This window comes from Streptopelia decaocto (assembly GCF_964273445.1).
Source record: "Streptopelia decaocto genome assembly, chromosome: 2".
In the NCBI taxonomy this organism is placed as follows: domain Eukaryota; kingdom Metazoa; phylum Chordata; class Aves; order Columbiformes; family Columbidae; genus Streptopelia; species Streptopelia decaocto.
This window is the reverse complement of record NC_138655.1, coordinates 133,667,273-133,694,658: the sequence shown is the minus strand read 5'-3', so window position 1 is coordinate 133,694,658 and position 27,386 is coordinate 133,667,273. Positions and strand designations below refer to the sequence as shown.

The 27,386-nt window shown below is 36.6% G+C and overlaps 1 protein-coding gene across 3 annotated transcripts in view; it reads right to left on the bottom strand.

The window, feature by feature from the left end:
* DGKB (diacylglycerol kinase beta) overlaps positions 1-27,386 on the bottom strand; it is a gene marked incomplete at its 5' end in the record, with an annotated part of 319,453 nt that overhangs the window by 49,275 nt on the left and 242,792 nt on the right. For all 3 annotated transcript variants that reach the window (XM_082045820.1, XM_082045821.1, XM_082045822.1), the window contains one exon: positions 25,503-25,698. In XM_082045820.1, the coding sequence (XP_081901946.1) occupies positions 25,503-25,698 (196 nt within the window). The remainder of the gene's footprint in view (positions 1-25,502; positions 25,699-27,386) is intronic.

The window sequence follows — 27,386 nt, the reverse complement described above, 5'->3', positions numbered from 1 at the left end:
GATTTTGAAATTTCACATCTCACAGAAACATGGTTTATTATGGAAGAGAGAAAAAAAGAAAACCTAGAGTTTACTTAGGAAAAAAAATCCTAAATAAATAATTCATACTTGGATTAACCGAATTCTAGTCTTTTAGAAGGTGCCAACAGATGGTTTACATTTATAGAACATGCACTTGCTGACTTTGAAACAGACATTAAAATTCATAAACTATATAATTAATTCTCCTTTGAAGCACTATTATGTTTATGATGAGGGTTTGGATTTTCCCAGGTGAACAGTCTTTAATAATAATTTTACTAAGGAAACAGTGCAACATGTTACTTTTTAACTACTGTTTTATGTCTGTAGATTTAAAGTTACACTAATCTAATGATCAGTCAAAGGACAAACCGAGAAACATGGAAAGTGGACTAGGCTGATGCTTCCAGCTACTACAAATTTCAAATCAGTTTCAGAATTTTCTCATTCCTCAAGTGAAGGACATTGTACTGTCAGTCATTGTGTCAGAGGTTCATAAACTGTGACTGCAGTTTATAATATCTTTGCTTGCACTGAACAGTGTATCCAACATAATAAGCAATGAGATTGCAGCTCATGTAAAATTGGGCATGTAGTTCTCCTCAGTTAATTTTAGTAACTCCCTAGTGTAAGCATGGCCAATATAATAGCCTGGTATTATTGCAACACTTCATTTTTCAGCTAGACTAAATGTTAGCACCTACCAGGGTTATGATTAAGACTTACTTTACACTTATAAAATATACAGTGATTAGCTTTCATTAAGTCTTGTCATACTTCTTTTCTGTTGCTCCACAGCAGATTTACTGTTTAATATCTATTTTTTGATATAGCAGGGTAATACTAATGTGTATGGAAGAATCCCAGTAGATAGGAGAAGAGTTTGCTGTCGCAGGGTCAGGCATAAAACATAGGAATCCTCTTTTTCAGCAGAAGGCTGTTGAATTTCAAAATAAATTAGTTCTGTCAAAAGGAATTTGACAAAGTAAGAACCATTAAGGAAAGACTGTCTGCATATTTAGCCCACAGATCAAATTCATTTACACATTTGGTAGCATTATATATCACTCCATGGTGATGCACCAGTTGAAATCAACAGATATGAACAGGCTTCCCACAGTTAGGAACCTCAATGAAGTATCTAAATGATGAGACATGTATTCCTAGGATCATCTTTTCCAAAAACTAATTACACGCAGGAGGCAATAAGCAGTGCAGAACAACCTAACATCAGTACCTAAGTTAGGCAGTGGAAATGCCCTTCTTCCCAGAGTTGACCTCCAAAGACATCTGCAATCTATTAGGTTTGCATAGCACTTAGGCACCTCTTAATTCTACACTCAGGTGAACAAAGTTTAATATTTCTCACACCAGAATTTACAAAGATTATTAATTTTTGTTATTTCTCATCTGAATTACCACAGCCACACAATGTTATCCAGGGCCTGGGCAGGGGCTATGATGGGCACTATACAAACAAGGAATAAATACTTACTCTTGCCACTTTTTCATGTGGTCAAGTTGGGTTTTTGTGTTTCGTGAATGTGAACCTTGCTTCTAATGAAAATTCTAAAGGGCAGACAGTGTTTTTCATAGTCCTTCTCACTGGTGATCCTGGCCTTGCCAGCCTAATGAAAGCATTTCTCATCAGTCAATGCATAAAATGAAAATTCTTGATCTTCTTAACTAACTTTTCATAACGGCAAGCCATCAGTATGGTGTAATGCACAAAAAAACCAAATACAGTCCCAGGTATCTAATTGCTACTACAGCAAGTTTCTTCCTTATATCCAACGAAGACACATTCTTAAAACATCTCATTTACTCTAAGTACCAATATGGAAGACTATTAGGGATGCAAAAAATACAAAAGAGTCTGTCTAAACTGATGAAGAATGGATAATAGAATCAAGTCTTACTGAGGGGGCTTGTCTTCTAGATTTCCTGATATTTTCCTTCTCTGAATTCTGCAAGTCAGACAGTGTATTAAATGAGGTGGAAAATGTAGTTGGGAGAGGAAAAGGAAGACAGGTTTGCGAGCAGCATCTCAACAGTAACAGGGAATGGTCACCAGCTCTAGATCACCGAATGTTATGTATATGAGAGATATCACACAAGGACTCAAGGTCACAATTCTGTGAATTATTCAGATCATTTGGATATACAGGAAACCATTCTGGTTACTGCAGGACTTGATCTGGTTAAAATCAGAGTGGTATGGAGGTACAGTGTGTAATATAGGATAAAGAAGTAAATAGATAATCAGTGTCTTATGATTCAATTTGAATGTGAAGGGTGATCAGTGCTTTGTGACAGAATGACTTTACACCTGAGAGTATGAAATACAACTTATTCTGTCAAAGTGCAATCTGAATTTTGCTAATTCTTATAGCCATGTTGTATTTCCCTTCAGTAACAAGCCCCAGGAGAACACTATGTATTACACACAGATCTGGATTGAGTCCTTTACTCTCTATCCTCCCATGCACTATTCAAGCAGATACATTTTCCCCAAAAGGCTTAGTCTTATTCTGGAGAAGGAACACCACACTTATATACGTGAGAATTAGCGGGTCTATAATTTAAAAAACAACAAAAAACAAAAATTAACATTGCTTTTATTGTAAATTGCTAAGATATGGAAGAAAGATACTTTAGATGACCAGCTTAGAATCTGGTGAAAGCAAAATATAGCCTGGAGGAAAACAGTTATCTTAAGACTGTGTTTCGGTAACCAAAGCTGAAGGCAATGTATTCAATTAGAGAAAATACTTATTTCCAATATATTTTATAACTACTACTGACTTCAAGCCTACTATTACTTTCTTGGGGTTTTTATGAACTGGAGTCTTTGTAAACTAATAAAAATGAGATGCTATCATGAAAATGAGAATGGGCTGTAGCCCTTGATGGAAAATAAGGAGGATCTCCCAGTTCAAATAGTTTGATACAGAAGCTCATTCACCAGGCCCTCAGGACAGTGTAATTTTTTTTTAGTCTAAAAATATCTTTCATGACCAACAACATATACAAAACCAACAGTATATATTGTACTGTTTCAGTTACCTTCTCAGTTTAGGTGGTTTTCAGGAATATGTTTTGCAGAGAAACAGTCCTTCCCATTTGTCCTTCCTTAGACAGTGAGACATACTGGTCTGAACACATCTGGAAAGTTAACTGCCCTGCCTTGACAATAGGACTCCAATGTGGAAACAGTTTATTTTGTGGGATACTTGTGAGATTAGGCTGCCATGTGCAGGCTGTCCTGTACACAAGTGACTTAGTTGGACTGTTTGAATGGAGACATAAGCTGTTTCTCTCCTGTTGAGGTCAGAATATGAATGCTTCCAAAGATCTGGAGTATTTCCCTGGGTTAGTTTCAGGTCCATTATTAATATCTAATTTCCTGACTGATATTAGGAGCCTCATTAATACTCTGAAATTTGACCATTAATATCACATATTGGTTGTTAGAGAACTGGAAGTTTCTGATCCTTGAAATATTTTTTTTTTTTCCCCATAAAATATCAAGACATATATCCATATATCTGGGATCTAAGTTTTCCGGAACTCAAGGAAAATTAAGTAAATTAAACAAAACAGCCTATTCATTGTTTGCTTGTACAGAGGCTTGTTCAAAACAAGATATAATATATTGATTAGGTTTTCTGAACAACACCTGTAAATTACCGTGTTGGAAATCTTCCTGTTACTAAAATGGTTCTGAATAGCATAAATAATTTCCGGTGCTTGTATGTTTTATACTTTATCACTTAATAAGGGGACAAAATAAGGAATGCTGTTGAATGATTCAATTTGCCATCATTCAGACGCAACCTCTTTGTTTCCCCTAGTCCAAACACTTGTGGGCTCTTGGCCTGCTTGAATGAGTGAGCATGACTTTCTAGATGCAGACAAATAAACCTGCAAATATTTTATTTGCCTAGCAGTAATGATACTCACAAACATATCTCCACTGAAATTAAAAAAAAAAAAAGCAGTCAAGTACTTAGCCTTATTTCTACTCTATTTATTTTTGAATGGTGAATGCTTCACATGTATTTTGGATCTTATTATATGTTTTAAAATATTCCATGCTACTTTGCAGAAATTACATACTGACACTGCTGTAGAGAAGAGAGGAAGAAACTCATGCCCACTTCCACCTTCACATAAAGCTGTTATTACCACAATCAGTCCTAAAGCATATTTATTTTCCTAAATCAGATTAGTATTGCTACATCTATATAGCCATACCTGTTGGGACAATAATCACAGTGACTTTGACTGGATATTCCTTGGTCTTACTTGCCAATTTCTATTAAAAAAGAAGAAAAATTTTTTTTAAAAAGGATCACAGAGAACTTGCTGCTTTTGGAAACAGAAGAGAATCTCTTGATCTTTCTGTGGGAGAAACAGATATCTTTAACAACAGCCATCAAAAACTCTTGGTCATTACTGAGGAGCTCTGCAGCATATTGATCCACTGTACAGTGAAGGCGTGAGCAGATGTTCCATCTCAGACTGGCTACCTCAGCTAGGGTTGCTTTGGCCCCCACTTGCTCCTTGTGGCCTGTCTTCAATGTAGGGGTGGGTATAAACAGAAATTTCTGGGACTGCTGTTGGAAAACCATGCATCTGGCATGGCCTGATTCAACAGAGTCTCTTACCTGGTTTGCATCATATTGACTCTCACACGCAGAATTAACTCAGAACGATTTTAGCATCTAGAGGCTTTATTAGCATTCCTTTCAGAGAACCGTCACACAAATGTAAATGAAATATTGACACATTAAGGAACCTAGTAGACAGTAGGAAGAAGGATGACTACCGGAAAGTCTTTCAGACTTATCTTATTCCCCTTTTAGACTGTCCTGTCACAGCTGCATTGCTGGGCAGGCTATAGGGACACCTTTTGTTTCATCGACTATGTCTTTGCAAATATTTCTGAAGGCAATATTCCTGTCAATAATTCATCTCTCTTCAAAGATCTACATCAGGAGGGCAAGAGGAACCATGCCCTGGCTTGGTGGACAGCTGTCAAAAGGCAGGTGTGATGAACAACAGAGCTGATTTCTATGCCGAGCTTTGCAAGACCTAGACTGTACAACTAAGAAAGTCTATTCGCCTTCTTCATTTTCCACTGCTACTTTTCTGGGGGGCCTTTCTGTACCTAGGTCTCACCCAGAATATGAATTGTAAGTAGGAAGAGATCTTTGCTGGTTCTTGGCAGGTGTCTTTTCAGTGTGGCAAGAAAGAACTGTCAGTCACATATAACAAAATAGTCTAGTATTTACTGCTTGCTTTCTAAAAGAAGTACATGGCATTCACTATAAAAATGAATGGGAATAAATGTTTATTTTTTATTTATTTCTAATAATAAGATGTGCAGTAATAAGGAGTGCCACCAGTGTGAATTATGAGCTGTTCTTTTTATGAAGGAACTTTAGAAGTAGAGATAATTCTATTTCCATTTTCTCACTCATTTGTATAATATTTTGATTTATACACATTTAAGTACAAAAATACAGAGAATGTTCTGTCTTCAAACATCAGTATCTATTTCTATCCAAAAAGGGGATGATTTCTGAGAGATTTCTAGCTAACGAATTCAAGGATTTTCACAAGAGATAAGAATTAACCTGACATTGTATCTTAATTTTGGGTCAAACTATCAAATGAGTTTTGACCAAGTCTTTAGAATCTCATTAACAAACTAATTTTAAGTGGACCATGCGTGTATTTAGTCACACATGCAGTCAGTAATCAAACAGAAATTAAGGAGGTTACATTAGGCTGAACAAATCTTTGGCCTTATTATGGCTAAACAAAGAAAGAATAGGAAAAATAATTTCAAAACTTAATAGAAATCTCAAACAAGTTAATCCTTACTTTTGGCTAAATAAGAAATAAGAAAGGCAGCAGGATTTTGCCTGTATGAACAGATGCACTGCTCTATACACCATTGGAAGTGAAAGTCTGTTGCAAGTCTGATTCTGAAACATCTTAGAAATTTAAGGCAGATCTTTCTTTCTAACAAAAAAAGGTTGGTTATTTTTATTTTTTTTAAGCATTGTCTCTAAGCATGTTGCAGATATTTCAGATGTATATTCAGAGTTTTCTGAGGAAGCTGTGTGTGTTTTCAAACAGTTGTTCAGAGACCTCTTTGCAGTTACCAGCAAGATTGGCTCTTACCACTGTCATTCCCTTAACTATGCCTACTGACATCCCACTTTTGTCTTCAAACCAGATGTCATCCATTACAGAGAGCATTCTCTCCACAGGTGCATTACTGTCTCTGCATGCCAAAACAAATTCAGCAAGGAGCAGGAGATTTTAGAATGTATGGTATTTTTTTTTAATTATTTACAATTTTCACCCATCTTTCAGTGAGCTTTCTGCACCCAAAACCCCATGACTGAGGGAAGGAGAAAAACCTCCAGCTGAAGGCAGACTTTCATTTCAGAATGTATAAAGGCTCCATTATTTAAAAATAAAATAAAAATGAATTTACATTCCCTGTGGTTTTAGGACTATGTTCTGTATGCTACTACGAAGAGGCAGGATTTTGGTTTAAGAAAACAACTCAGATTTGAATACCAATGACCGAATAAACAAATGTTGCAGAGATATGTTTAGTACTGAAGGAGAAAAAAACCCACACTTTTGAAGAAGAGGCTCGTGTAAATCTGGGTAACTAAATTAGTCGAAGTAAATTGTGATACTAAACTTGCAATGTACTGGAATGCAGAGGATTTAAGCCTCCATTACAGTAACCCAGGTTGCATTGCAAGTCAGAAATAAGTCCACTGAAGAACTCTTATATCAGCACCTTAACACTGGGCTATCTCCCTAACAAGCATAACCATGGCCATAACTGTATGAAAGTCAATGGGACAGAGACTGAAATTTTCATGTCAAATGAGCTGTGCCCCTTCTCATGCTACTTATACATCTTTTACCTTCAGTCTTCTACTAAATATGATCCTGCCTCCCTGCAAAGTAAGCTGGGATCTGTACTTAAACAGCAACTCCTTTTTAGACACTTGTAGTTCGTACTAAAAATCCTGTTGTGTGGCATAGTGAAGGAGCACATCCAGTGCTGTTAAATCATACATTCAGCAATTCTTCCTGAGTAGAGGCCTATATATTCGGTGCTAATTACTGCTGACACTGCATGGATGCAGTTGCTGATGGCTGTGATATTAGTATAAACACAGTCTGTAATTAAAAGACCATGGCTCTTCCTATACAAACATTTCTTCCTGAGTATCTCATGCAGTGATGCAGATTTCAAAATCTTGGTATGTCAGGGAAGAATTGAAAGAACACCTCAGGTGAAAGCACACAGTTTTTAGATGTTCTGAACTTTCAATTTATAACAGTATTTCTAACTTTTGGGTCTGGGAATTTTTACTAGTAAATGATGTGTTGCCTCTCTTCCAAAAGCCCACACAAATACTGAAATTCTACTTCTGCTATTCTTCCTTATAATGGGCTGCAAAGATTGATAGTGCCACTGGTTTCAGATACTTAGAACATGAGTAGTATTTCAAAGCCATGAGATTCCCCTCTGATCCCCCCTGACATAAACTTCTTTATTATTTTCCTTCTAGTTTTTGAAGAGCCAAAAAACAGCTTCCTTACTGAAATCCAAATTTTTCAGAAGACCTGAAGATCTTGGTGCAGACTAAATGTGGGGCAAAATAAACTAGGAGATGCCTGTGCTTCTGTGAAGGGGAGAGACAGAATGTACTTTACTTACTAATTCCAAGTGACTACTAAACCATTGCATCAGTCTTCCTCTTGGTATGAAAGTGTGCTCACCTTTTATTCTTGCTTCCAGGAGACCAAGAGGTGGCTTTCACAGTTTTATTATTGCAGAGAAAAGTGACAATATTTCTGTATTATAAAGGGTCACCAATTAATCTCCTCTTATAAAGGGAGTTTATTACATGCCACTCAGATATGCAACTTCTACCCCTGGACTGGGGATAAAGAACATAAAAAGTTGCAGGACTGTACTTGATTCTCAGTGGGAGGAAAAGGTGACAGTGCTCTGAGAGCCCTTCCTGCCTGCAGCCTGCTAGGTTGGAGGGTTATTATTATTCTTATAGCCAGGGGATGTGGACATCTGTCAGCTTGCCTCCCTCACATGTGCAGCAACTGTGTGTGGTCCTCTAAATGAAACTATTAGCTATGCAGGTCTGTATTCATGTACCCATTCTGAGTGGGCTGAACTCATGCCAACTAGAAAGTATTTTGTTATGGGTGGGTGAAAAGGGGATACATAAAGACTCTAGAAAAATAAACAACTGCTTTAAAATAACTTTTTTTTTTCTTAACCTCCTCTTCAAATTTTACATTTGTTCTTTTAAAATGAAAGTGTGCACTAAATTAACAGGTCTATTTTTAAAATGCAAGCTTTTTTTATGGCAGTACACTCCACTGGATGATAATCACTGTACGAACAGCTGCTGTGGGAGGTCGAGGAAGTCAAAGAGGAGGAAAAGTAGTCACTGACATGAGAAGATGGGTGATCTCAAGATGCAGTTGGTTTAATGCACATAATATACATTACTAAGAAGACTGCATTAGTAAAGACTATTGGGAGCCAATGTTTACATACTAAAGTTGTTACACGACTAAGGACAGGCTACTACACTCATTAGGCAGGATGCTGTGATTGCACAGGTGTTTATGAAATACTTGTTGGGAGGTTTTCAGCTGATGCACAAAAAGCACAAATATGTTTTATAACACTGAATTAAGAGATTTACTTTGTTTACTGGTTTAATTAACTTTTCAGATTAGGGTGGCCTTCAAGATTACATTCAAAACACAGCAACTGTAAACACACATACTTTACAGCATAAATCTTGCAGCACCACTATCCTTATGCAAAGCCATCACAACAGCAATGTCCAAGCTGTACGCAATGCCTTCTTTGGGGTCATAACACACAGCGTGAAGCATTTTCTAATGAGCGGCTGAAACACACACTAATCTGACTTCCTATTCCTGCCAAGATAACCTATTTATGCTACTTCACATGCTCTGACACTTTTTTTGTTGCTAGATATGTAACAGTGTCATCTACCATGCTGTACAAGTAATATATGTTAGTTAAATGGATTTTTCTTTTTCAATTACCTAGCAACATTTTGTCAATTATCTGGCAGCTCGCATTGGCAAGACTTGTCATAAACTTCATAGATCTGTCGGATTCCTATAATGATGGAACATATGTTAAGAAGACCCCCAAATCCCTTAAAAAAAAAAAAAAAAAGGAAAAAAAAATCAAACATGGGGCCTAGACCAAAAGATACTTAATGCATGTACAATGAAAGGAATCTAGTGATTTTTTGAATTCACTGGTCACAATGTCACTCTCTCTTTCAAGATGTTGCAAGTAGTTCCTCTGCTTTTAAAGCTAAAAGGCCATCTTCTCTCCTATTAGCTTTTGTTTTAACATGGTCCTTTTATTTCCCCAGCAGAAAAAAATCTTTTTCCATGAGCCAACTGCCAAGTGAAATTTTCTTTAACTACCTGTCTCTCAAATCTACCCAAAGCCTTGATACTACTGTCAAGAAACATCTGACAATGTGGGGATTTTTTTCAGATTTTGACAAGACATACTATTCAACACATTTTTAAAGTTACTCAAAATATATTTTATAAAATTTTCTAGTTAGCCAGTAAAGAAATAATGTTGGAACACCAATGTTCTGAACAGACATAATACCAAATTGGTCTAGGCAGTTTTAACAGTTTGGAGGGTGTTTTCAGCAGATAATATGTCATTAAACATACTTTAGTTTAATATAAATTATTCTCTCTTTTCTTTAAACAACAAAAATAAGAGTCAAACTCAGAAATGTGACATACAGAAAAAGACAAAGACAAGAATTCAAAAATATGGTACTAGTTTTATACCAGCAATGTCCTTTGACTCTGGCTGAGTCAAATTCATGTAAAAGTGAACTTGATCAAGACCTAGAACCTCTAATCATTCAAAGAAGGAATTGCAAACCCAGCCACAAAACCTCTGCTCCAGAAAACCAAATGAAACCCTATCCAGATTAACATGGACAAAGCCCTTTTGATCTGTGTCATTTCTGGTATCGCCAACAAATTGCCATGAATTTTCTGACATATCACTACTTCATAATTCAACATAGAAAATAAGGCACAAAATATTAAAACAATTTAGCAGAGTAGACAGTATTTTGTGAAGGTACACTCACATGAATAGGGAGTTATTTAAAAATCGTCACTGGACCAATGAATGAGGTTATCTATGTGATGTCAAATTTTCATGCTTAGAATATGTCTCATGTAGTAAGAACAGGTCCAAAAAAAGACAAACAAGCAACGTTCTGTGTATCGCACAGACCTTGACAACCAGTCTCAGCAGCTCAGAACACAGGGTCAACAGAAGCTGTTTAAGACTCCTTTCCCAAGGAGTTTTAGTGGGACCAAAGAGATCCCCAGGTGATAAAGCCCTGTCAGCCATTCATCCGCACTCTCTCTTCTCCATAAAGATAGTTGAAAGTATGAGAAGAATAAAGTGCAAGAAATATGACTGCAGTTCTTTCTAGTTGGGATAAAATATTTGGGATTTTCATACGCTGCACCGCAATCTTTTTTGTTCACTTTTACTAAACTGACTTTTTCATATGTCCGAGAATCACAGCTCTGAGACAATCCTGCAGCAACATAATGAAATGCTTTAGTAGGGGTCACCATCCAACCAGTAATCAGCAGATTGTCTTCATTTCAAACACTATAAACACAGATCTTTTAAAATGATTGACAGCAAACATTATTAGATTTGATGTCCTTCTTTCTTTACTTCAAGAAGGAAGAAATTATTTCATACAGGTCTGATCAAAGTGAGCTCTTCATTCTTTATATTCAAAGAACGTAAGCAGAAAATTCATACACTTGAACACCCCAAATGAACAAAGTAATTTTACTTTTTTAAAATATACATTGCAGGTACATATAATGATTTCCATCCTCTCCAGTGGGCTTCTGTAATCTAGAATTCTTTTCCTTTTCTTTTTATGTTAATACTAGGTGGACCCTCATTTTAAAATACAAGTTACATTTTAAGATACAAGTTACTGCGAAGTAATATAGTAGTATGCTGTCTTACCTTATTAGTATTTACACTCAGACAGAGCTTAGGTTCTCATCAGACAAAATTTTACAAACCTGGACACATATAAACAAATAGAGTGAGGACATCACAGTGACAGTCAAACTGAGTCTTTGTTCCTCTCTAGAAAAAGGGCCTGTTCGCTGAGAATATTTTAAAATAATCTTTGTATATAACCTCAAGAATTGATATCTAAACAACTAACTCTGTAGATTTTGATAATTGAGTGGCAATTTTATAGCTGAAAAGCATTCTCAGTATATATGAGACTAACCATTGAGATTTTCACCTGTAGAAACAAGTTTCAGAAATTGCTTCAGACAGAGCTACATTAATCAACTCCATCACCCCCAAATTAATTATACAGCAATTATTTTCTGATGTTTTAAATGTCTTCTGATTAGGTCTTACTCAGTAATTCTCAAAGTGTCTACATCTTAATATGATTTCCGATGTTATAACAAAAATTGCTGATTGTTTCTTACTAACATAACTTTTTCATGCTCTAAAGACTTAATCATCCATTTTATCAGTTCTCAAGTAATGGTTCTAAACATCCTCAAACTGGCAAAGAATATTTTTAACTAAACAAATTTAAAACCATGAGTCATGAATAGTTTTTTCCATACAGACTAGAGAAGATGGCCACCTATGAGAAACTTTTGACTTTTGGGGGCCCTTTGCACTCCAGGAAGCTTATTGCCACTATTTTTATAGGTCTGTAAGCCTTTTGGGATTGCAGATATCCTCAACTTTCAGCTGCTTTCTCAGAACAAAACAAAATCGAAATTCCAAAAAACCAAGAAGTAGGTAAATAGGAGAAACTGAAAGACTTTAGAAGGAAAATTATATTCTCAAGTATATCTAGAATCCAGAGAAATGGAGGAGAAGCCTTCTAGAAGATACTATGTGTGGGTATACTGAAGCCCTTTGCAGAAAGCAAGTTCCCAGCAGAGGACTCTTACTTGCAAGAGAACAGTACGAGCCTTTGGGATTGGATGGTTGGGTCAGCTAATCTTATGATCCAGTGAATAAGAGAGATGAAATTAAAACAAGTGACATACTGACAGCCTGAATTAAGGTCATATACTTGCATTCAAGAACCAAACCCTTAGATTTTAGCAAATGAACTTTAGATCATAAATCCTTAGACTCTTTAGAGTGTAAGTTCTAGACAAGCCTCTGAGCAACCTGATCTAATTAGACCTGCTCTGAGCAGAGAGGGTTGGTCTAGATGACCTTTAGAGGTCTCTTCCAAATGAAATTATCTTTTGGTTCTGTGATTCTTCAAGCAGGAAATGTCCATTTGATCTGTGTTTATAAATTGTCTAGTGTCTGACACCTTCAGATTTTACCACAGAACAAATAAATAATAATCACTAACTGCCAATTTGTTCATACAGTTCAGATGAAGTAACGCATGGAATGGTTTGGTCAGCCTCAGATTATCTATGGGCTATAAAAAGGCTATTTTTTCTTAAACATATCGCTTTTCCTGTACTCAATAGTATTTTAGACCCCCCCACAAAAAAAAAAAAGCTTCACAGATATCGTCTGTGATTTACTACAAACCCATGGCTGCGCTAGTCCATATTTTAAAGAAGCTTTCTTACTGATTGGCAGCTGGAGTCACTGAAAAAACACAAGCAAGCCTTTCTGATAAGTTGAAAAGAAGTTATTTAACTAGTAATGAGAGTCTTCATTATAAAAAAAACACACATAGAAAGTCTTTATGAGTTACATTGAGGATGTGCAAACCAGAAAAAGAAATTTCAGCTCAAACCCATAATTTTACCATCTTCTACAGTGTGAACAACTATTAAAAGTTATTGTAAGTGTAAAGACATGTGTTTGAATACTGATAAGGAGGATGATGGGACAACTCCTGAGCCCTGCACAATGGACCTTTACAATTTTTCAGTTAGCCTCTTGCAGGTTTCTGCAGCATGGAATCCATTGCCAAGGGGACGACAAAGCCAATGCAGCAGCTTTAAGCTGTGCCTTCTCAACATCAGCGAAAGTAGCACAGCCAGAAAATGTATTGCCTGCAGGAACCACCCACTGGAGCTACACATAGGTAGCACGTTTTAGTGCTATCAGAAATCACAACATATACAATAAATGGCAAAATCTGTACCTACTTGGATTTTACAATTAAGTATATACCTCTGCTTTACTGCTATTTTTCTTATGTCCAATTTCAAGGACTTCCGATGATAATAAAAAACCCTCCCACTGACACATATGAAAGATAAGCAGTGTGTTTGTAACCCTGTTGCCTGGAAATAGTAGGTCCAGAAATAGTTGGCGCTAAACTTTAAATAAAATTATAGACCTCTTTCAACCTTTCTACTCTTACTGTGTAAATGCGAAAGTATTGTAAATCTTGTTGACAGTTATTGCCATATCTATTGGCACACAGTCAGCAGCAGTTTGAAAAGTGTTGTGCAGCATAGCTAGTGCCCATTACCTGTCTCCCTATATTTTCTTACAATTTATTTTCACCCCAGCAGGCAGCACCTCACAATGCCATTAATTTGTTGGGCAGCTCAGACTTTCCACGACAACCTACTTTACAATGTGCTCTTATAAACAACCTGGTGGTTTACTGGCAATGCTTAACACTGTCAGGAGGGAGGCTGCGATTTAAAGGCAGCAGGTAAAAATGGAGCAGGTCACGGAGATGACGCGGTCCAACTGGACCCCCTCGCCTTTAATTTGACTTATCATCAGCACAAGTGCACAAAATCACCAGACTTATATTTGGTCTCCGTAAATATGTGACTGAAACAACACTACTACCAAACAGTGCTTTTTGTTAGTATGGTTGGACACAGGCTTTTCCTACACAGTATTCTGCTACTAGTGTATTTGCCAGCGGATCACAGGTGCTTATATGAAGAAAAATGGAGAAAGAGGGAAAAAAAAAAGTATTTAAATTGATCGTACCAATAATAATAATAATAAACCAGCCTCTCTCCTTACAGAGTAATTAGGCACTAGTAAAATTCTTGCATGATTCCAATATATATTTATAGCTACACATATTTGAATGCTTTGGTTAACACAAGTCTTTGCAGAGTGAGGGGAAAAAAACAAAACAAAAAATTCAGCTTTTTTAATACAACAGATTGAAGCTGACATTTTTGCTTTAATACTTGCTGCTTTTTTTTGCATCTCTCTGTCTCATACACAAACACTAATGTTCGCCTGTAAATTCCGCTTCTACCTCCAGTGAGTAATGCAAGTGTATATACACCCAAACTGTGGTCTTACAGGGTTCTTCATATCACCAAAATTTTTAGAATATTTTACTTATCTTTTTAATAAGTAATTTTTTGTGTACATCAACTGAAGCCATCTCTCCTGTTGTTACTCAAAATTAAACTGCTGTCAATCTGACACCTTTTGCAAACACTCAAGGAACTTGAAATTTTCTATTAACAAGTCATAGAAAACTAGAATGGATCAGAGGATACGATTATGTGTTACAGCAGCAAAAAATGATCTGCTAGGCTACTCTATTTTTATTTTTGTATCTTTAAGCTAAAGATTCAGGCACCTGGGGCAGGGTTAAATGAGCAAACAGTCTGAGTAATATGCTATCAGACATTCCTAGGGAATATTTGTCTGCCATTAAACAAATTGAATATTGTAGAATGTTTATTGCAGCTTTTGTACAGAGGTCACAATATAAAAACATATGTTTGGCATCAGAAAATATTACTGTAAATCTAAACCATATAGGCACATATCAAGTCACAGTTAGGATTTGGGGAGGGAGCCAGGGGAGAGCAGCGGCACCCACAACATTCACATGTGAAGAGCCTGAAGGGGTTAAAACTGTCACAGTCTTAAATTCATCCAACCTTTCTACTTCATTTTTATCATTTTACATGTGCTTGCAATGTTTCCTAATAACAGGCCAATTCCTTAACTCACACAGGAATCTAAATTACAATAATCATATGCATTCCTTTCCCCAAGAAAGGAAACACCTGTTGCAGTTAGTTAATTGCTGACTTTTTGTAAGCTTTTGGAAGAAAAGTAACATTTACAAATAATTTATATCTGAAAAACCTCAGAATGAGAGAAACACATGAATTATAAAACTGGTATGAAAAACAAAAACTATGTTGAGACAGTAACAGATGTTTTCATTTTGTTAATTAAAGAAAAACTCTGTATCAAAGTACATTTATATCATATGGTTATTTTAAAACTAAGACAGGGCTACTTTCTTTTCTCAGATGGGTTTAATAGTTCTGCAATAATTGTTACATGTGCCATATAGTGGTACAAAATAAAAATTAAACCCTACAAAAATATGAGAAGGTATGCTGCTGTAAAAAAATATATATATGTAAGTATGTGTACATTAATCAACACACAATGTAGAAGTTTTATCCAACAAATAATTTTTAAAGTTTATTCACTTGTTTGTTATGGAATTCTTGCTGAAGTAGAAGAAAAGGTACATACTTATGTGATTACAAAATGTCAATTAAACATGTCTGGTATTAAATACACACACACTCTCACATTTTTTTTATCTGAAACTTGTTAATTTTTCTCATTCATATTTCAATATATAGAAGATATGAAATCCTGCCCTAAGCTATGGTATAAATCTGACAATTTTAGTGCAATTGCCCCCAAAAGAAGTTACATCCTGTGCTAATGCTGTCATACAAATACCCAGATTTGATGCATGGCACGATAAATTTTAAATAACAACTACCCAGCTACTATATGAGCAAACTTTTGAGTTCCAGACTGACCACACGGTGCTGTTGCCACTACAGATGAGCTGCTGAAACATGGTAGCAAAAGTTATAACCAACATGGAGGAAAAATTCCAAAAGAGTTCAGGAAAGTCAAACTTTAGCTTCTCCTGTCATGTACAAAGGAGCTAATTATTAAAGAGCTTTACATCCTTTAAAGTGTATTTTCAAGTCTTTACACAGACAAATACCAGCAAAGCTGCTGTGTTCAGTACTAGCAATGGGGGGAGGGGAAAGCAGGTCAGTTTTGCTACAGTGAAAAATGGCACTTGCTACTAATTCTGCAGTAAGGAAAAAAAAAATCCGAATCTTTTATATTCCACTCACATCCCTTGTCATTTACCACGCCTTAACTAACGGCTGTCATACAGGCGAGTACTCGTTTACCTGGTTAATAAGGTGCAGGAGTCATGAAGGGCTCCCAGCACAGCAGAGTCAAACCCTGGGAGCTCTGTGGAACAGGTCGTACGAGCCTGCTGCAGACACCTGTGCTCAGGTGAGCCACAGGACCTGCACAAGCTGTGCATCAGGGCATGTCCCTCCTTCAAGGTCAGCCAGACCCAGGCTAAAATTTGAACACTGGAGAGGAGCCTGAGCTGCTCTAAGGAGCTGGCTGAATACAAGAAGCTTAGCTGCACCAGCAAGGTGATTTTCCCACTTTTTGGCAGCCAAAGTGAGTCCTAGAAGAAAATTGCATTAATGCTGCTAGCACAGAAGTTGGTGTGATTATTTGCATGCTATACTGTAGGTGTACCCTAAAACTATACTTACCACATGCTTCTTAACATGCCATCCCTCCTACCCTCACCTTGTTCTCTGTACAAACCAATTTACTGGGGCTTTTTTTTAATACAATAGCTAGAGTTAATTTCACCTACTGCATTTAATGTCATAGGAGTTATACGTGTAAATCCCTGTACTTAGAAATAAGATAGTCCTTTATGCCATTTTAATCAATCTTTGTCATGGGTATGTTACTTAATAGCTCTGTCTTCCTATAGAAAATGAGCAACTTAAGGGAAATGAAACTTTGCAAAGATACATTTTCCTTCTGGCAGTCTGTGAAATACACTATAATTATCCTCTTTCGATGAATATCGTTTGAAAGAAAATGAACGTTCTGTGCACCAAAAGGTATAATACAATGACAATCTCAACTGCCTTGTAAATAAAAGGAAATTGTTTTTCTGCGATGATCTATATTGCACAGAAACATATATACATGTTTTATAAATATAAAACCAAATCAGACTATCAAGCCATTTTTCAAGGTCCTACTACTTCCTAATAACAATAAAAATCAGTATTTCACAGCAACGATGAATTGTATTTATACGTATAAGAGATTCAAACTGTATTATGAATTATAGACTCCATCCCCCAGACTATGGGCCTACTCGTTTGAATACAGCTCCTGCTGAACACGACATCTCTTCAGTAAGAAAGGTATCTAGAAGAAAAGAGCTGAACCATAAAGATTTGTTGCTGGGGGGAGGGGGGTGTGTAAAAGAGGGGAAAAGGCTCTTTTCAGTAGCATAATCGAATCATGACTGTCCAGCCCACATTCTCTTACTAGGAAAAGAGCAATCTTTAACAGCTTGCTCAAATGAATGTTTGCCTTTCAGATCTTACAAACTAATGGGTGGAATGCACAGTTTAACTAAGCAGCTAGGACAAAGTACCATTTACCTGTCATCCCAGTGAATGTGCACATGCAGTAAAAATAAGGAGCCAAAGCCACACAATCTTCAGTTGCTAATAAGGGACAAAAGTATTTGAATAGCAACCCATCCCTCATAAATTCAACCAAAATCTAGGTTCTGAGTTAGGAAAACTACCAGTGCCATCATTTTATCCTATTGAGTACCTCAGCACCTGTCTCACCTCTCCAGCATGTCTAAACTCACAACCCATTGCTTAAAGTAAAAGAAATGGGGATTTGCTAATGCGGAAGAACTGTGACATTCATTTCTTCCTCCCTTTCCCTGCACTGAAACCACTGCTTTCACAGAGGTAAAATACTGCTTAGTGGTAACACAGCACAGTATGAAGCACACTGTTCCACAACTTCTAGAGGAACAAAAAAACCTGGGAACTACTATATCAGTAGAAGGAACTTCTCGGTTGCATCCTGCCTTAGGCAGGTCCTGGATTAGCAGGAACAGGGGCAAACCAGCAAGGGTTCTTTGCTCCTGTTGAATTTTCAACCTTACCAAAGCTAGAGATCAACAGCTCACACACTAATGAGCTCCACCACGCAGCTGCCTGTGGTGGGACAGGAGGTCCCACCACAGTTCTTGCTTGAGAAGTGGAGCAAAATGTCTGGCACGGTGGCCAGCTACTGCTGTTCAGCAGAGAAGAGGCAATGCACGATGGCCGAGGGCTGCAACACCAATGCACACAAAGGAAACGAGACATTCAGCATACCATGAAGATTTTTAAAAGGTGACAAAACAACGCAGTCTGAACTAAAGACAGAATGCACTTACTGACATGGTCTTTTCTGCTCAGCAGATTAGTGATTACACTGCTCATGGAAGACATGGGACACATCAGCACCAGATCCATAGAAGCAAGCACAGCTCAGCTTCATCAGGCTTATCTGGCAGAGAGGGACCTGGTTCCCATTCCTGCTCCAAGGACTATTCAGGCATCTAATGGGCTGTTTCTTCATGCAGCACATGCAGAAATTCATCTCACCAGCTATGCAGCTGGAAGGGAGGTGTCTAACCTGGCCTGTTACTTCGGCTCTACTTACAACAAATGGAGACAGAGTCACCTCTGTTTTATTTTGGCATTTTATTCTGCCTAGCTTACACCCTTATTTGAGCAAGGAACAAGCGCTTTTCTTGAGGTGAATGTATCTATTGACTATAGGGTTGATTTTTAGACACTAAACTTAATGGCACCCTAACTTGGACAGTCCTCACAAGAATTTGATTTACTGTGAACAACACACACTCATATAACTGCAGCGTGAAATTCTACACAGAAATATGCGAAGTTTAGGTTGAAGCTTCAATTTATGCCGTAAAATGTTCAGAATATGGTGCACGCTTACAGGAAAAAACCCTGCCTGAATACATTTAGGATTTTTTTTCTAAAGTTTAGACTTTGAAGAAAGGTTAATTTTGCAATTTTTTTATTCCAATTTCCAACCAAGGACAGAAAGTAAAGTGCCAAAATCCACGAAAAATACTGCTATTTTCAGAGCAATTACATAAAATTTAGGAAAGAAATGAAAATCTCATACAAGGCTAATTTTGTGTTATTTTCCAACTAAAGAAATTCAGGTATATAACTAAATGAAGTGGATTTTGTGAGCCAAATATTCAAGGCATTTTAGATTAATGTAACACTACAACTCATCATGTGTATGTTTCCTAAATTTACACTCTAGAAATAAGCTCCACATGGCTTTTATAGTAGTTCACACTGAAGTAATACTGGAGTCTTCTCCTGAACTTCATACACTTAATGATTTGAGCCTATACATACATCATCAGTGTTTAGTCCTGTTTAAACAGTCAGATAGGGATGCATATAGATCTTCTTTCCTTTTTAATGTTTTTGGGAACTGAGACACAATATCTGCTATACCTCTGTTAAATTTAATTTATTTTAGCATTTATTAGGGAAACTTTTTTTGTCTTTTTTTTGGATCTGTGTGTTAGATCAGTTGTAGGTCTTCTTGGGTTGTTTTCATTAGGAGAAGAACACCAACATTAGATTCACATTCTTTATACTACTTCCTTACCATTACAGACAAAAGATCTTTTTCCTTAAATGTAGGAAGACTCGAACAGAAGGCTGTCTCTTTGCTTATCTAACAGTTTTATCATTAGAATTTGGCTGAGAAAGCTGTCTTTCTCTTCACTTTTTCTAAGACACGCTTCAACAGATTTTCTACTTCTCTGGTGCTTCCTTTTTTCCCAGGTTCACTGTTCTTCTTCTGTTATTTTTCACAGAAATATAAACCTTTATGTCTATTACCAACAAGGTATTGCCAACATATATGTCCTGCCTGTATCTTTGTTTTGGATAGAGACATATATATTAGTCTGTGTGGAGACTTCTTGAAAAAGAACCATAAATGGTTCGTGAGCTATCTCAAATGAAAGAAGGTGTTTATACATCCCTGTTATCTATTCTAGTGAGAGTAAGTCTAGCTCAGAACAGTGTGCAATTATTATTTCCTTCAGTGTTTAACTGATTTAGTCACCAGTTTTCATTAAGCATATTTCTGCTTCCTTGAATTCTGAATACCAAATGTATTACCTCAAGTTCTTAAACAGATACTGTGATCAACTTAAGTTAATTTACCTCTTTCATTCTTTACAGTAACACATATAACCTACAACACTGATTACTAAAATTGGTAGAACTTGGTTATATCACTACTATTTGTTCTCATCAAACTAAAAATACATAGTTAGGATTGTAGAGGGAGCAATTAAATGATTATTCTTAGATACTCTGCCTAAAGAACATTGTTTCTATAAGTTGAGTGTCCTAACACAGACCTGCTATGAAACAGCTATAATTAGTAATTTTTCTCTGTAGTAATATGTTAATGGCTATGTTGCCCAAAACTATCTAAAAAAAGATACAAAATAAGGGTAATTAACTTAGCTAGCCATCACATTATCCACAGCATTTAGCAAAAAATGTTATTATACAGAGTTCATTATACATGCCTTGTACCATGTCATAAGTAACCTGAAGTCTGTGTGTATTCACTGTGTGTATTCACTGCATAAATAATCATAGAATTATTTAGATTGGAAAAGACCCTTCATATCATTGAGTCCAACCATTAACCTAACACTGCCAAGCCTACCTCTAAACCATGTCCCTAAGCACCATATCTACACATCTTTTAAATATCTCCAGGGATGGTGTCTCCACCACAACCCTAATCAGCCTGTTCCAATGCTTGACAAATTTTTCCTGACACCAGAGTGCAGTTTCTAATGTTTTCAACTTATGAAATTAATTCATATTTAGATATCTTAAAATTCATAATGTGTCAAAATTTTAAATTTAGAGAATTATAAATAGCAAGGAGAAGCCACCTGGCCAGAGTGTAGTTTATAAAGACCTCCATCAATTAAATTAATCTGCTGGCCCACAAAGTTTATAAGTTGTTTAGAGAACTCTTGGCAGGAATTCCCTGATTATAGGGAAGCTTGGGGAAAGATTCTCCCTCTGTCCTGTGAAGTGGAATTTGATATCAAGTAAGAAAAGTATCTTTTCCTTTCTTACTATGTACAGATATTTTGAAGTGTTTTAAGGCCTTCACAGTCTCTGCATGTCCTCTGCTTCTAACTATAGCCAACTGTCTGTATTACACATTATTCTATTCCCAAGACTTCTGCATTTCCATTCAGAAAGTCATAATACAGTTATTATACCAGATTTTCACATGGAGTTATTGAAACATATTGGTAAGCTTGGTTTAGGTCTAGGTGCTGCGATCCAAATGCACATTGTCTTGAATTAGTTCAGTAGTCTGGCATGTTGTTAAGTAATAGCACTGCAGGTCTCTTAACAAGATGCACAGATCAACTTGATAAATACTTTGTTAAGTATCATTGAACCTGGTGGTGTACCAAAAAAAAAAAATGGGAAGAAAGTATTGCACTGAAATATTTATAGTCTAAAGGCTTCATCCATTAATAGTTCATAGATACTGTCTTCAAGAACTAATCTATTGAGGTGAATGGAACTACTCGTGCAAAAACAAGTTACGGATATGTTTGCAACAAAGTCTTAAGACACTTTAAAATTTAAAAAAGATTCCATTTCAGGACAAGGCTCTAATTGAACTTCAGCAATGAAAGCAAATCAAAGCATAACAGCATCCACCCCAAAGGAATCCTACTCCAGTCAGCAAAAAGTTTATTAGAGAGATTTTCAGAAGAATAATTTCTTTTTTTGCCACAAAAGGTTTGAAAATTTTAATTAGTATCTCAGCGAGGAAGAAAATTTTTCTGTTTAACACTTAACATAAGTGGTATGTATTTCATGTAAGATATGTTGTGATGATTCAACTTATGTTTTGGATGTAATTTCCAAACAACAAGTAGCTCAGCTATTTACATTTATGTTTCTCAACTCATACTTTATTTTCTATGCAGTATGTTCATCTTTTTAAAGCACTGATTTTTGTCATTTATCAGTATCTATGTATATCCAAATAAAAATCCTGCCCAAATAATGTTCAAGGATAGTTCACAGTTACATCTAAAATCTGTACTTAGAAAAAAATTGATTGTGCCTAGATATATCATATATATGTACATACTGCAAGATTTTGAAACATAACAAATAGAGACATTGCAAGTGTCAGATTCATAAATTCAAAATACTAATTAACTACTTTCATGAATTGTCAGATATATCTTCAGTTATATTTTCCTAGTGCATTGATTTTGTACAATAAAAATGATAATGACACATTAGAAATTAAAATGAAATTAAATTAGAAGAAAAAGTAATTTGATTTTTACCCTAACAACATTTGTTGAAAGACCCTCTATACTTCTGCACAGGACCTGAAACCAAAACTGTATTATAATATTTTTTTTCCATTAACAGGATAATAGGATAATATTTAGTACATTACAGCTAAATAAGGTTTTCTTTCCCATGAGTTATAAGTTAATCAGACAAATATATTTTCATATATGTTTTACATGAGAATATCAAAGCCAGTTACTACTTAGACAGAAATACATGATACACACACAGACACACATATCTATATCCTATCAGTGACAAATTTTGCTCTTTAGCATACGTGCACAACTCTTAATGAGATAATCAGTGAATGTATCTAAATCGTCCACATTTTAAATTGCTACATTTCAATATACTGTTTTTCATTCTATGTGCATATAATCAGATTGTTTTCCAAGCAGGTGTCCATTTTGATTACTTAACGTCCAAATTGTGGTCTGGCTATTGGGTACGCAGAGGTGCATTATGGGAAAGGCAAAGAAAATAAAAGCCTTTTTGCATCAACAGCTGACAACAGTAAGCAGGTGAAAAAAGAAGGGAGTAGGCTCAGAGGACTATACCTTCCCTGAATTGTACAGATATATAAGAAAGAAAAAAGAATCAGCAGAATTTTGACCCTTTTTCCTGTAGCGATAATCATGCTGCCTGTACATGCCTTGTGTTAAGTGATAAACACAAGAGTGGGGCAGGACAGCAGCAGGACCTCACAGAGGTTTCTTCTTCTTTGGAAGTTCTCCAAGTCCTGCTAGGGCTGTTCCAAGAGGAGCAACACAACATGCTCAGGGGCAACAAACTACCCAGAGTGAGGAGACAGCTCTCTCAAGTCCATGCAAGTATCCCATTTAAGGGCTCAGACTATGAATACTAAAATGCAATTCATGTATTTATGGTCAAGTCATAAAACCGTGAAAGCAGAAAGACAACATGGATACAGACTGATATACCATTAAAAAAACCCAGAGTTGCACTGCATACGTGCATGTCTCTCAGAAGTAGTAGATTTAAAAAACAAAACACAAACCAAACAAAAACAACAAACAAACAAAACACTACACAACAAAAACCCCACCCAACAAACACCTGACATATATCTCTATATATATATCCACATGAAAACATGAGGATGTTTGACTTCTGTCTCCTAGAAAGTTTGGTGTTCAGTTTTCAAGTGAGTAGATGTTTTACTTGGACATAAAACAAACTGAAAAGATACTTATTCAGAATAAGTAAATAAATTAGCAGAAGTTGACAAAGACGTATGTATTTACCATAGTTCTCAAACAGCAATACCTATTTCTGCACTGGGCATTAACATTTTGTAAAATGTTTTCTTCAAACTAAAAAGTACAATCCAAATGGACTTAGGAAAACAAACAACTAGAGGATATAGGGCTCTCATATATGCTTGTATAAAGCTGTGAAGGAATCATTGTGCTTTAGAAATGACAGGCAGGCAGTTGTTTTTGCAGTGGGTAGATTTAGATTCCTCAAAACTATTTGAGAAGCCTAGACATAACATTTATTTAATTCCATTGTCCAGGAATAATCTCAAATACTGAGATGAAGCAGCATACTCTGACCTGGGAACCTATCTTAACTAGCACAGGAGTGGATCTATACAGCAAATCAGTTGCTTCTTGAATGTTGACACCACATTCATTTTTGAGGTTTTAACCTGGCTACATGGACTGGACTGAACACCCATTTGTGATCAGAGCATGTGTCCCCTCTCCATTTAAAGGGAATTCAGTTTGCAAACTCAAGACAGCTCAGTGTTGCAAACTGAAATGCAATAGACATGGACAACTGGGAAATCCAAAAAGCGTACTCCTTGTAAGCACTAAAACACTACTGTAGGTGCTAACAGTAATACTATCCATGCGCTCAGTGATGAGATAGAGGTGCTCTAGCTCATGATATTGAGAAGTCAGTCTCTGCTTTGACATTGATTGAAGCTACTGCCATCCACAGTGCATATAAAGTGATTAGAAGCTAAGTCATACGACTAGTTTTTCTCAAGCAAGGTGCTTAATGTCTGCATTATGAACACTTCAACAGATAACATAGGATCTTCTGTTCAGTCTTTAATATTTTTATTATTGTTTTATTTTTTCCTGTCCAGGAAAATGGAAATGGAGTGTAGCAATGCCCTTCTAATACAACAAAAATAGTAGTATGAAATTCCTGTTAGGTATGTACCAAATACATGCATAACTTCATTAGTTAAAGAGACTACAACATTTTGGTTCACTACTGTCAATAGGCTGATATGTCCTGTCTCCATATGTTCAGAAGCAAGACAAAAGCAGAACTTTTTGTGAGTACATTACCCAATAGCCTGCCTCCATCTCTTGAGCATCAGAATCCATACAATGGATAGCAGAGAGTACTATTTACTGTAGGCTGTGTCAAAAGTTATGACTAATAATAAAATGTACAAAGCAAATGCATCTAATCACCAAGAAAGTACACGAGCCCTAAAAGGACGGATCACGCCCATGCAAGCAAGCTACAGCACACACACTCAAGGCTTGCATACAGCATCACAGTATAGTAACTCAAAATGTATAGACAGCTTGCTCTTGTCACTCTGAAGTAATCTTCCACAGCCTCTGGCAAAAGTTTGCTAGAAACAGGGCACTATTATCCCCAAGTTTTATGCATACTGACATTAAGAAGCATTATAAGTGCTCAGTAAGCGTTTTCTGACTCCAAAACCTCCAGGTACTTCCAGACTGAACATCATAGTAGCAAACAGTGCCACATGGTGTGCTTAGGCTGCTTAACAGGTAAAATCCGAGGCAGGCTTGCAAGTATATAGACTGTCATCATCAGTATGTCTTTGCTTATGCCTTTGCCCCAGTGCTTCCCATCAGAAAAGCTAAATACACAAGAAAACAAATAGCTAAGAACTGTCAGTCCTTCTTCTTGACAAGAGCCAACACAAGGGCAATTGTACAACTGAGCTGACTGTCTGAAACCAGATAGCCTATAGTAATCTGTAAGCTTACCTTGGCATACAAACTTCAATTCCTTAGCATCTGTGACAGTGGTTCTTTTATCTGACCTCTTCTTTTCTGTCCGACGGTGGCTGCGTCTTTTCTTTGTCTCTCCCCAAAGATTCGATCCACCATGCATGCTTGGGATGTTCAGAATGGCAATTCCTTCCAGAGAAATATTGATTAAGTCTAGCTGAATTCCATCACACTGATTAGCAAGGAGGAAAAAAAAAAAAAAAAAAAAAAAGGAGGAAAGAAAAAAAAGTAAAGGAGAAAAAAAAAAGGAGAGAGGAAGCAGTAAAAGAGAAAGAAAAGTCAGAATGTTCTACCTATCAGGTATTTTTCATCAGCACTTCATCATTCTTAACACTGTTAATGGTTCATTCAATGTTTACACCCAATATATATACTTATATCTGGAAAGGAAGTATGAGATAGGAATAGATCTTCATTCAGAAGGCAAAACATGATTCCTATTCAGCTCTTGATTGCTTAAGTGTGGGACCATTTGGCAGAGCCATGTTATCTGATACCTATTAATTGACCCAAGTGAAATGTATTTGTAGCTTCACTACAGCTATTAGCAGGAAAATGTTTATACTACAAAAATTTCTATAGCAATAACTGGAGTATCTTTGTTTCTTGTTCCAGCAAAATTGTCTGTCTTACGATTTTGCAATGATACTTGTTATAACACCTGAGTCCCTTCCACATGAAACATGAAAGTGCCTGCATACAAAGCATATACAGCTTCATAAAAGAGTCTAAGTGGGAGCACAGACTACCACACTGACATTAGTTTCAATCCAAAGGCACAACTGGTGTGTCAGCATAGCACTAAGCCTGACTAATAACTCCTACTGAGAGGCAAGACTAGCAAAGCTGGGTACAGCAAAAGCTTATCCCAGAACTTCCATCAGGCAGTTCTCTGAATTGCCAAAGTTCTCAGCATTGCCAAAGGAAAACACAGGATATGAAGCTAAAGAAGAGGTATCAGTGCTCTAAAAGTCTTCCCAGACTTACTGGACAAACAGAAATAAGTCTTACTGTGTGAGATAGTCCTTTCAGTGAAGGAATCATTACTGTAGAGCACCTTGTGTCACTAGTGTGTATCTATCCTGCTTCCTACAGCAACGCTGGACACTGAGCTATTTTATAGGTGAACATTCCTTTGCTGTATTTGGCTTCAAATAATATCTTATAAAGGGACCATAATTTTTACCTTCAGCAGAATGGTTCAGGGACCTTAGCTTATCAGCCTGTTCAGTGGCAAACTGCAGGACCTTCTCAGGTGGCAAAAGCCTATGACATCTGCAATCAAAGTTCACCTGACACACATTGGATGAGAGGTTGACAGGCGAGACCTAGCCTTCATTGACTACCGTTTACTCAGTCCTAGTCCTCTTCCTCACCCACATTGTTTTGGGATCAGGGAAAGCTCCTAACTCAAATAAAACACATTAACAGCAAAACACCGAAGAACCTCCACGCAAGAAAAAAGACCCAACTTCAGACAACTACAGTTGAACATGCAGGTGGAAGGCAAAGCATCCAGTTCTACTCATTAATTCAATGAACCAGCCAAAGTTCCCAGGATTTATACATTTATGCCTTGGCTAGAAGTAGATTAGCTTCATGCCTCACAACACAGCTAGAGTATATAGATATCCAGGCAAGTCACATGCACCTTATAGTGTATAACAGCATATTTTTAAAGCATTAGATTCTCCTCCTGCAATGTTCTGCAAGCCAGTAGGGGGTCCAGTCATGCATTTAAAACTGATTAAGGGTCTTATTTTGTAATTCCAATATACAATAATCAGGAAGAAAACTGGAAAAATAATTAACCATGCTTCACTAACAGTCCACTGACATCTTGCAGCTTGCTGCTCTGTG